General features: G+C 29.8%; 1 protein-coding gene across 1 annotated transcript in view; it reads left to right on the top strand.

Moving 5' to 3' along the window:
* Positions 1-12,323, top strand: part of LOC119666951 (protein LST8 homolog) — a 13,270-nt gene extending 947 nt beyond the window's left edge. The window contains exon 2 of the mRNA XM_038076229.1: positions 12,250-12,323. Coding sequence (XP_037932157.1) covers positions 12,250-12,323 — 74 coding nt within the window. The remainder of the gene's footprint in view (positions 1-12,249) is intronic.
* The last annotated feature ends 734 nt before the right edge of the window (positions 12,324-13,057 follow it).

Raw genomic sequence — 13,057 nt, forward strand, 5'->3', positions numbered from 1 at the left:
AGAATAAAACCAGAATAGAATAAAATTGAAATAAATAAAAAAGAAGGAAGAGAAAAGATAGGGAATGATTTAGAAAAAAAAAATCCAAACCTTTTACTAGATCTCCAATATTATAGTTTTCTTAATAATTTCAGAAGATCGGTTAAAAGGACCTTAATCATTATAGGACATTATTACGTAATAATCTTTGTATATTTTGCAAATACTAGGCAATAAAACACCAAGAATTTTGTGTTGTTCACATCCTTGAGACAAAATGAACAAGTTAGTTCTGTGATGATTCCCACCATGATTTCTAATTGTGTTGGTCTATCTAAAGTCCTCGTCCTGTACGCTGAGACCTCTTCCGTTCAGTTAAGAAAATTTTTTTTAAGTTGTTTGTTAGGTTCTTTTATAAAGGCACTCTTATAAAGGTCTTGCATTAACTAAGGTATCAATTGATTTCAATTGAGAATTGATTAAACGAAGTGGAGGCAGGAGTTACTTCTTGTTGTAAAAATATCTTTTGCTTTTATTTCATAGTCAAGAGTTGATGTAAATTAAATTCAATGAAAGCCATATGTAACTACTAGATACATTTTCAGACAGTCTTAGGGCTTAAGCATATACAAATGTTTCACTCTAAATTGCACAAAATCTGTGTTAGAGTACTTTAAATTTAACCTGTAACCTTATAAAATCGGTTAGTATCTATGAGCTGAAAAATTGCGATAGTATCATCTGAAAAGGCACCAATAACAACACAGATATGCTAAAAATTATGATATCATAACACATCGATTAAAAAGTCATGAGATTAATAGTTGCGCTAATTAGAGCAAAGTTCAGATAGCACTAATCAAGTCAAGGTTTGCTTTGAATAATATAATAGTATTATTTTCCATTATAAAGCAATGATAAGTTAAGACAAAAAAAAACTTTAAATTCATTGTTTTCAAAAGCGTAAAGGTTATTTTAATAAAACCATTATAACGTTTACATACGATTTAAACTTTAAACAATCTGGATTTAATCTAGATTTACTGTCGATCTGTCAAATTTTGTTGCTCAGTAGAATGTTTTTAGAGTAATCTAACATTTTTGTAGTTGTGTTAGTAAGTAATAATATTTTTCATATATACTTATGTCGCATCAAAGCACACTTCAAGCCGTATAAAACAGCGATTAATTTCAGGATAATATTGCTAATCTGGCAAAATATCTAGAATGTTATAAATTAACCTCGAGTGTTACAAATTAATCTCGAGTGTTGTACATTTCGCTCGAGACTTACCAATAGAAAATTAAATCTGAATCTCGATTAAAAAACCAGAGATAAAAAAACAGAGTTACCAGAGATCTACTAATCGAAAAGGGCATAATAAATTTATGGTTCAGGACACCATCTATGGTATATGTCAACCGTTGGATTGTGAACATAAAGTAATTTGCTTAAAAGGAAATATTGGAAATATTGTCTTAAAGTAGGTGTTATACTCTTAACATGAATGGGGTTAGATAATCTGATGTCGTTCTATAGAGATAATTTATAACTGTATCAAGAATTTGGGTAAGCCCGTTCTTTCAATTTACTTCTGCTGAATTTATAAAAAGTGATTCATTTCTTCTATTTAAGAAGTATATACACAATTGTATTGACTTTAATGACTTTATGGTTACTATTGTATTAAAAAATAATTTGTTTTTACAATTTAATATAATATATAATCACAACAATACATTTGACAGTTTAGTGGGTTATACAAATGATCTTCGGGAATTTCCTAGCGTAGATATCTGCAAATTCAGTTCTTCAAAGAAAATTGCAATAAAATTTGGCATGCATGGAAAATAGTTTATGTGTGCTAAATTATATGGGGAAAACCAGCGCAGAATTGAAACATATGATCTGAACAGGTCAACATTGTTTCATAATGAAAAGTGCAAAGAATACGTGGTTGCGACCACAACTACCTACCGCCGTTCAGTGCGGCCTTAACAATAAAATCGTTTCACACTTCACTTCTTCTAAATTGGCTTCTTGGCGCATGAAAAGTATTCTTTCTCACAGGTATTTTTATTATTTATTATTGTGAACTGATAACAGATTTTAAAAACACATAAACCTTCCTTTATTCCTCTTCAGTTTTAGGTTGCGTTAGGTGAGAAATGTACAAACTGTAACGACTTTGTGTGAATATATTTATACACTTTCACAGGTGAAACATTTCTTTAGGATTTTAAAGTAGAATTTTCTATCCGGGGAAAACCCTAGAGAGAAAAATTTAATGCAAAGGCACGACAATTTGTGTGCTGCATGTTGCAAAGAAATCCTTCAAGGTTGAGAATGCATTGTAAACATGTTGAAGACATTGTCGCACATATTTGAGATAGATAAGGCGCATCTGAGATTTGTGCACATGTGTGAATATATGGAATTTCCATAGTTTGAACAAATAAAATAAAGACCATCATTGTTTCGGAGGCATATTCTAATAAACAAATTTAAACAGTGTCACACGAAATTTCATTCTTGGGACTCTTCCAAAAGAGGCAACCTGATTTATAGTTGAGGCACGTTTTGATAAAAAAAATTATTTTGAGAAGATCGTCAATTCACCGAAAGAAATTCACTAGAAACTCTAAGCATATTAATCGGCACAGTTTTTAATTAAGAATTTAATGCTATATTACAAGAAATTTATGTTAAATAAAAAAGAGGTGGTCCTAGTGAAGAAATTTAATTAAGAATTTTACGCCCTTTTTAAAAAAACATTTTTAAGTTTTAAAAATAATAAAAAATTTATGTTGTTTTAATTTCACTACTGTTCGTTAAAACCTCACTATTAAAAAGAATAGCTTATATGAAATATTTAGTTTCTTTCGTCAAATCGAACGTTAACAATCAATGTAGTGTCCTTTGAATAAAAAATGTGGAAGTGAAAAAATTTTCAAATCCAAAAAAATATTTCTAATCAATCTTCACCACTAATAAATTTTGAATACGACCAAATCGTTTGTTCGTTGTTTAATAATCATAGAAGTCAATCAAAAGTATCTAAAATAATATCGGTGTTAACTAGACTACAACATAGAGCCAAACTATGCCTGCTCTGTTAAATCTGTTATGTTTACAGGTGTACACCTGTACACCTGTAACACCTGTTAAATCTATGTTTAGATTTTTTAAGTATCATGCTTAATTTTTTGAGCGCTCCATTCATTAATTCATTTAACGATATTACCAGCTACATAAACTATTTCGTCCGGATGAATCTAATATGCCCAATTTTCTCTCCTCAATCATGAGAAATGTAGCATCAAAACGACTATCTTGTCTAATTGAGGAAAATTCGAATCTTCTTTCATTACATCTATACTTACACCTCTTCATTCCTTTTGATCTAACTTGTTTTTACTAATATAATTCTGAATTAAAATTAATGGCTAAGTAGTGGTATGAAATCGGCTCTTCGGGTTGATGCCACAGAGATTGTACAAGAGGGTATTAGTGTGAATATATAAGATAAAGAGAAATTTTGTTGGCAGATTACCTCTAAACTACATAAAAATTGACTCAGAATATTATTGTATACTTTTGAACAGATTGGATGGGAACATTTGAGAAGAAATATTGAAGAAATTTTCAGCAAGCTGATATACTTGTTTACACAGCTCAAAGAATCGTAGCTAAAATCATTGGATTAATCACCAGATTTAATTTATTTGACTATGCATGTCTCAAAATATTATTTATTATTAAAAAGACTAAGATTTATTATTAAACACTAAGATCAACGAATTGAAGTACAAATTGCTATAATAAGGAATATTAACACCAGATTTAACTTTACTTGACTACACAAACCTCAAAATTTTATTTTGTGGAAAACGATTAGTAGTAAGATTGCATTTAAAGTTAAGAGGTATTTTGTCGACCTATTGTAGTTCTATTCACTGGAAGATTGTTGGAATAGGTGTAGTAATATTGATTGAAATTATATTAAATAATAAAATAATTTTTATATCTACACATCCTAATTTAAATTAAAAACTTAATATTCTTATCGAATTTTTTTTATTTTGTTTTATGGAAAGATTTGGTATTTCTCACAAAATTCTTTAACAATAATCAAAAGTTTATATATTATAATTAATATTGTTTATAAACAAAAATCAAATCAAAAATAATATGAAAAGAATTTGGATCTGAACCTGCTGTTCCGTTATTATAAGGGCGCTACCCGATGAACGCTTGAAAGCGCCGTAGTTTTTGCTTGTAGACTGCATAAAAGTTGCTTCCTGCGAGCACTCAAGTGGGCCAGCGCTGCAGTTAGTGGCGCATTCTGCATCTGTGCGCCAACTTAACCCAAACAACTGTCAACACCACTTCTAAATGTGAATTTGCTGTAATTTGTAAAAAAGTCTTATAAATCCGAATCCCCAAATACTTGGCAATTAGCGTTAAGGAACGTTACGTGGTATGTGATGTCAACGCTACACAATTCTCCACTGCACCACTGCACCACTTCTGTCCTGCTGCCTTTATTGTGCTGCTTATGAATTTGTTTATATTTTCGCTTTGCCACTTTAATTTAAATTGTTTTATAATTTATTTTTATAAACAAAAATTTTTTTTTTATTTGCCTCAGTGTAAAATATTTTCAACGTACATAATTGAATTTTTTTGAAAATATTTCTTTTATTAATTTAAAATTTAATTTAACTGCGTACTACTTGGCGCCGTAAGTATGGGAATTAAAAAAATTTTGTTTACGTTTTTACTCGATCAGACAATAACATTCCAAAATATTTGAAAATTCTTACAAGGAATGTTGTCAGTTTTATAGAGCAGAACATAATTAACGATCATTAATTTAGAATCGCCATAGGCATGACATACCAAAGTGTTGATCATCCCAGTGTGATCTTTACAATATAAGACAATTTCATTAAATCGATTAGTTTAACTATGAACAACATTGGTTCAATTAAGTGAAGATAAACTGTAGTGAAAATAAAATGCTTACATATTGGCACAAGTTGATGGTCAAATTTCTTCTAGAAATTTCAAATCTAAGGATTTTAGTTACTGTCACAAACTTGTAGTAATCTTAGAAGAATATGTTCTGCTATGGATCATATGAGGTCCATGGAGACAAAGGTAATGTTTAGGCAAAGGTAATGGTTATTGTTTATCTTAGAAGAAAATGTACTGCTATGGATCTTAGAAGAAGAAGATGTACTGCTATGGGTTATATGAAGTCCATGGAGGCAAAGGTAATATATTACGTTATGGGCACTGTTCAAATTTCTTTTGATTCAAATATCTTGTTATAGATTTTAGTTACTTAAATAAATTTGTAGTTATCTTAGAACAAGATGTACTGCTATGGGTTATATGAAGTCCATGGAGGCAAAGGTAATATATTACGTTATGGTCACTGGTCAAATTTCTTTTGAATCAAATATCTTGCTAAAGATTTTACTTACTTAAAGAAATTTATAGTTATCTTGGAAGAATATACACTGCTATGGGTCGTATAAAATCCATGGAAGTTTGCCTGCAAGCAAAATTCAAAATAACTAATAAATGTAAGTTAATTTAAAATTTAAAGGAAATTTCTAAGAGATAATATGAAAGAAAGGTGTTGACATGAATTAGTGGTTAAATTTCTTTTTATTTTAATATCTTGTCAAGAATTTGAATTCCATTAAAAAAAGATGATTTGTAGACTAAGATGAACTAAGATAAACAAATTATTGCAACCTATTTATTTATCAAACTTAAAGCCGCTCTTGATACTACGACTAGAAAGAAAGCACTCCATACGTAAAATGACGTTGAACAGCACAACCAGTTCCTTTAAAATTGGGAAGAAACTCTTCAAGCCTTTCGAAATCAAGCTAGGACGGAGCGCGTCCTATGATTTTTTTCAGTTAGAATACGAATTAATATTACGGTTTAATATTAGAATCGATAATCCGAGTAGTAGATTTGAATCGTACTGGGATAATATTTTACAAAAGTGTGATACTGTTTGCATATGTCAACTGTATTGATAATGTTGTCTTGCCATTGGCTTTGCTGGATTAGTTATTGTGTATGTTAGAAAGGTGTTTGATCTGCTGGTGAAAATGAAAATAAAGCACAAATGATAAAGAGTGATCGAATATGTTAGTAAAGAACACTATAAAGCTAATGACGTCATAACTTTAGTTTCATAAAAAGCAAAACAATAAAGCTTTGCTAACAAAGCTTTATTATGTAGTGAATTAGATAAATCTGTCTGGCATGTCAAAACTGGATGAATAAATAAGTTAAAAAATAAAATAGGTATAGCGTGAAAAAGAAGCTTATTTAAAAAAGTCCAATAATAGTATCGGAAAAGGACGAAGAAGCATGGGTTAACGTTACAGAACTTAAGTTCAATAAGAAAAGTTCTACTAATGAAATGTAAGATTCCTTTTTCGGAAAGATGAACTGTTTTTATCAAAAGTAGTAGTATTAGTTTTTGTTCCTGAAAAAATAAAAATAGTACAAAAATATCAGCATATAAGTGCTTTATAACTGTACTATTATTACAACAATATCCAAACTATAAAAATTATTTTTTAATTTGAATAAGTTGAGTAATTAATATATGTTAATATTTGTTATTTTTAAAATTGCGAAGACCCCATACTTTGTTAGTCAAAGCATGGGGTCATCGCCATATATATATAATATATAACTCATGGGTCTCATCATGGATTCTCAGCAATTTCTTTTGCTTTTTGTTATTAATAAAGAATATACGCTTTTCGATAGTCTGAAATGACAATTTTGGCAAAAAAATACTAATACTGGCAAAAAAAATGTCATCATTTTTCATATAAATTGTATGTGAATCTGGACAGACTCATGAGTACCGTATGTGATGTGTACACCAAAACATGCTTATAGTTATCCTTCTGCAGATGTATAGTCAATAAAATTGTAGAAGGATACCTGAAATTTGTAATCCCTAGCTAGATTAGAAATGTATTTGAATTGTCTTTGAAATCAAAAAAGTTTTGGAAAGACCCATGCGCCCATCGGAGGATCTCACTTCTATAAGTATTTTAGAAAAATAGAGTTATCAGAGTTTTAGATTCTGAATAAAACAGTTCATTTAGGAAAGATTGTAGAGTGCGCGTATGTTTCTGATAAACCAAATGAAAGGTCATTACTTGATAAGTGATCAAGTCCTGTAAATAACTTCTAACTTGAAAATGAATTTATATATTATAAGATTATATTATGTCATAATTGTTGTATATTTAATGATAAATATGTGCATCAACTGTTAAATATTTAAATTTGAAAATAATTTTTTTTTGTGTTCCTGTTATCTAAAAATAATCAAAATGTTTTAAGGCAGATGAGATTTGGGTCATGGCCACATGGCTGTAAACTCAAAATAATTACCGCGCAATTGCTCGAATATTTTTCAAAAAGTTAAAAATAACAAAAATAATAAAATACGAAATAAATTTATTTTATGATACAAAAAACATATAAACATTTATTGTTTTGCCAAAAGGCGCATCTTTAATGGCCGTTTTTTTTTTGCAAAACTTAAAACCGAAAATACATTTTAAAAAATTTCTGATTTTATACGCATAAAAAAAATGTTAATGCTTTAATGAGAAACTTACTAAATGAACATTAGTATACTAAGGAATTGCACTACTAAGACTAACTCACAGTTTATATCGATTATCGATTATCTACATCGTACAAATGAATAAGATACATATCAGTGATCAAATATATATTGATCAAAAGCAGGATATTTTAATTACTGCTTGGTATTGTTTCCAATTACTAGCAGTTTAAATCGCATAAGGGAACTGGAGTCATCAAGATATCCTTTTAATACATATGAGATAACAGTAATTAATGGCGTTCAGAAGAGAGGTGTTTCTTTAACAGCTTACCATCTGTATCATCAGCTACTGCTCATCTGTAAGTACGAAAGACCTATTAAATTATCTTAATTCGCCGAAATGAATTTAGTCTGCATTCTTCTATCTAAAGGTTCTTTGCATGGAATCTATCAAAATTTCGTTAAAATGGCGAAAAATCGATAATTGAGGTACATAGAAAGTTATTAGAAGATCTGCCACTATAACCAACCAACAACCAATGAATGATATCACAAAAAATCACTTAATCTGAAATTAAAGAAAATTTTAATATCTAGTATGACTGTAAGTAAACAGTTACTTCAATATCTACTATGGACACATATACAGAGCTTAGCAAATGATATTCATATGTACCACATGTCTAAATACAGAAATCAAAAACATAACATCAATATCTGTCATGTCTCTATATAGAGAAACTGAAAACATAGTTTCACAGATTAGTGAATTTATAAGCCTTCTCGGTATATAACATGTATTTAAATTCAGGAGACCCTTATCAGTTACCTTTGTTACTTTGTCTTTATATATAGGAGCCCAAAATACATATACAGAGCTAAGCCATTAACAAAGACTAATATCTGTCATGATTTTAATTATAGGAACTCAAAACTTATATACACCGATTGGCTTATATACACAGCTCAAAATACATACACAGAGCTAAGCCATTACCAAAGACCAATATCTGTCATGATTTTATTTATAGAAACTCAAAACTTATATACACAGATTGGCGAGTTTATAAGTTGCCTCAATATCTATCATGTATCTAAACGCTGATGAAAAGCATATGTACATAATCAAAGCTTAGCGAGCTTATCAGTTATGTTAATATTTGCTCTGTCTTTATACATATATAGGAACTCAAAATACATACACAGAGCTAAACAAGTTATCAGTAATCAATATCTGTCATGAATTTATATATAGGAACTCAAAATGCATAAATTGCACAGATGACGAGTTTATATGTGGGCTCAAAATCTATCTTGTATCTACATTTTTATTTCCATTTCCATTTTTTCATCTACAAAACATCATGTTTTAGCTGACTTCTCTATATATGAAACTTCAGACTAGATATACACAGCTTAGCAAGTTACTGGTGACTACAATAGCTGTTATATCTATAGAACATATAAAGCTTTATTTCCAGCAAATAAATGGCTAGCATTTAAATATATTTTTAAAATGTTTTTTCTGTGATACACTGTAGATATTAAACTGACCGAAAACATAATGTCGTATTATGTTTCTTTCATGTCTTGAAAAAAATAATATAACTTGCAAACCAAGTATCTTTAATTCAATAAATATAATACATATAATAGGATGCATTTTTGAGAAAAGAAAATTCTACAAAAAGAAGAATGATAGCTTTTCCATCAATAGTATGACAGTTATTCTCTTACCTACATTGTATCTATCATATACATCTATAATTTGCAATGCATCACAACATATTGCCAGAATATAGTAAATTTCTTAGCAAATCCAAGACAACTGCAAATAGTGATGACCACAACATTCCTTTATCCATTCGCATATAATTTTTTTATCTGATGCGATTAGGTGTAGCGAGTCTCAATAAATCTGATTGCCACGTTGCCAATGTAAAACATTAAAAATATACTTAAATATTTAATATGAAAACGATAAAGATAAATTCGATCGATAAGAAGCTTAAAAACGTTGCCTACAATGATGAAGATGAATTCGGTCGTTGTTGCGATACAGTCAAGATTACCACCAGCACTGCGAACATCTGAAGCCATGAGGGAAAAGCAAAAGGTGACCGTTTTTATTTTTTGCTTCTCTGCCAAAAAGTCAGGCGCAACTGATAAGGATCGGTACTTAAAAACATTACATTTGGTACAAATTTAAATCATAAAAATAGTTGAGCTTTTGGCCAAAAGCAAACGTACTGTACTGGATAGGCTTAAGACATCAATGGTTCCATGGTTACTTTTGGCGGCGGCTTGCCAGTTTTTAATACACGTAAAAATTTCTATACAATGTTTTTTTTCTATAATTTTATTTAATAAAAGGTAAAATATATTTTACTTGTATCTTTAAATATATGTATTTTCATTATTAGAGTATTGAATTAAAAGCTGATCGAGTTGATTACGATCACGAGCATTGCTGAGAAAAAATATTCGCAAGGCGGCAGAGCTTCAAGAAAGAAAGTGGGCTGGCTTATGCGTGAGAAGATTAAACGCGCATCATTTCAAATAAATCACACTAAATCATCTCGTTGCTGGCATTTTTCTTACAATAGAAATGTGTTATATGTTGCTGGCTAAGTTGATTTTGTTGCTGTTGCTGTTGTTGTTGTTGCTGTTGTTGTGAATATTTCTTGAGTTGCAGACAAAAATAAAACCAAAGTGTTCATGAATAGCTTTGAGGAGGAAACATAGAATTTGCGCGCCGGCGCGTACTTATCACTCGCATTGTTACACGATCTACGACTGAGCAGGTACGGACGAGGATGATTTGTTGCTTTTATATTTGCGGGTGTTTTGCAGAAAATGGTTACCAATAGTTAATAATAATATGAGTAATACACTTTAAAAATTTCGCAGATCCTACATAATCATTGGATCTCTTCGAAGAGATATTGATTTAATTTTTTGAATGCTATTAATAAACAAAAAAAATTAGCTATAGATTGGATCTTGTTAAAAAGATATTGAGAGAGAGAGAGAGAGAGAGAGATTTTATATTGGGAATGCTATTAATATATAAAAAAATTAAATGATATAGCTAAAGATTGGATATTGATTTGATTTTTTGAATGTTATTAATATAAAAACAAATTAAAAGACATAGCTAGAGATTCCAACTCTAGTTACTAGTTCTCAAATAAAACTTGCACTCTAAAATAAATCGATAAATAGTAATTGATTTAATTTTATGCATCCTAGGTAGGTAAATAGGTAAAATGGACGGAGGAATAAGTCTTTCTCAATTAGAGAAAGTCATATCAATTCCACATTTCTTGTAATTATAGGTAGATGGTTGGATTTACAAAAACAAGCTGAATGCATTGATAAATGCAAGTATTTAGCTAATGCTATTCTTGGAAATATCGTTGAATTTTTTAAAGAATAAAATGTATTTCATTTAACTGAACAATCATTTTATAATTAATATGATAGTTAAGAATAAATTTCAATTCTAGTTTCCACTTCTCAAAGTAAATTATAATTTATTATAATCCATATGAGTTGTGTTTTTCCATTGAACGTGCTGCAGACAGAGGATTAGAAAATGCAATTATAATTATAGATTTCATTTTGAGTTATTTTTTTTTGAACTATCCATATCCATATGTAGATTATAGATTTCATTTTCAGTTACTTTTTCTTGAATTATAATTCATTATCCATATTTAGTTGCGTTTCCTCCATCTAACGTGTCCACAGGCAGGGGATTAGGGAGTGTAGTCATAAGTAGCAAGTAACGATCTTATAATGATAAAGCAAGAAACGGACATCTCATTAAGCTAGACAGGCGGGTTAGTCGACCTTAAGTACTTAAAACTCATAGTTCTACCGAAAAGTCAATTAAGCAGCTTCGTAAAACAAATTTTAGTGCCTCCCGCTTTTACAAAAAGTTTAAGGATATACCATATATAAGGATATATAGAGTTGTTGATTATTAAATCGTCTATATAATTATAAAAAAGTAAATATTAGCACAATATTATTGCAGTAATGTGTGATTAGTAAGGAAAAATTGTACTTTAATGCCAAATCTTCTGTTTGATTTCAACAAATAGATCTGAGACTTACATCTTCATCACCTTTTATTTTATTATTTTTTATATAAAAATTAAGTGAAGAAAACTATTTTGTAGGAAAAATTTTTAATAAAAATAATAAAAACAAAATCGAATTTATAATAATCACATACTCGTATATACATATATACTTAATCAGTATTCAACAAATCATTTCTGTTTCTCTCTCGCAAATAGATTTGAGACTTACTTCTTCATCGTTCTATAATTTGTCATTTTTTACAAGAAGATTAAGTGAAGAAAACTATTTTATGGAATAAAATTATTAATACAAGCAAAAGATCAAAAAAAAGTCAGCTTTTAATAGTCATATATAAATATACATACTTAATCAATATGCGACAAATCTCATTATATCTGATTATGCGACACAGTTTTTTTCTGACCAATATGGTAACCCTAAAATTCCAATGAAGAATATTTTTCAGCACTTTTTTTATATTAACCCATTTAAAGCCACACTCAGCCAATAACCAATCAACTTCATTTAAAATGATACTTTTCGACAGCGAGTGATCTTGACGATAATGTTGATGACGTTGCTAGTAGTAATGATGATGAGACTGTTCCATATAAACAATAACACATTATTGGAATTTTGCAATGCACATGCCCGCATATTCAGCTCATGTTCTATGCATGTTGCAGTCATAAAATCACTTGAAGTTCAACGAAGTGCGCTTAAGTGTTGGATGGTATAAGGCATAAGGTACAAGGTATCGACTGATCGACATACGTTAAGCTTCACTAAAGTAATTCGTAGTTACAATTTTAAAAATTCTTACAATTAGGCATAACATTGGTTACTTCTGCAAACAACAGCTACACTTACAACAACTGCAACTACAATCGAAACGATCGAAACAATGCGTACTAATGGAATACGTCACTACAACAAGTCGCCTAAAGTAAGGCGGTAAGGCAGCAATCAGCACCATTTAGAGCGCAACAACTGCCATAGAAATGCCAACAACAAACAGTAATTGCTGCATATTTTTGCCATTCCTTTATTAGCAACAAAATTCCATTTCATTGTAAAGTTCTCACATTGTATACTAAGTTGTTGTTATTGGTGTTATTGGTGTTGTTGGTGTTGTTGGTGTTGTTGTAGTTTGTAGGCAAGCAACATAATAAAATTAATAAAAAAAACACTGCAAGAGGCATTGAGAAAAAGATTCATAAAAGCACTAAAAAAACGAACAACATTGAAAGGAATTTTGAGGCAAGTTTAACATGGGAAGATACAAGTTGCAACTCAGACATTATGCATCATCGTTCCAACAGCATTGACATGAGATTTTTGTTACTATTTCTGTT

Source organism: Teleopsis dalmanni, chromosome 1, assembly GCF_002237135.1.
Source record: "Teleopsis dalmanni isolate 2A chromosome 1, ASM223713v2, whole genome shotgun sequence".
NCBI lineage: Eukaryota > Metazoa > Arthropoda > Insecta > Diptera > Diopsidae > Teleopsis > Teleopsis dalmanni.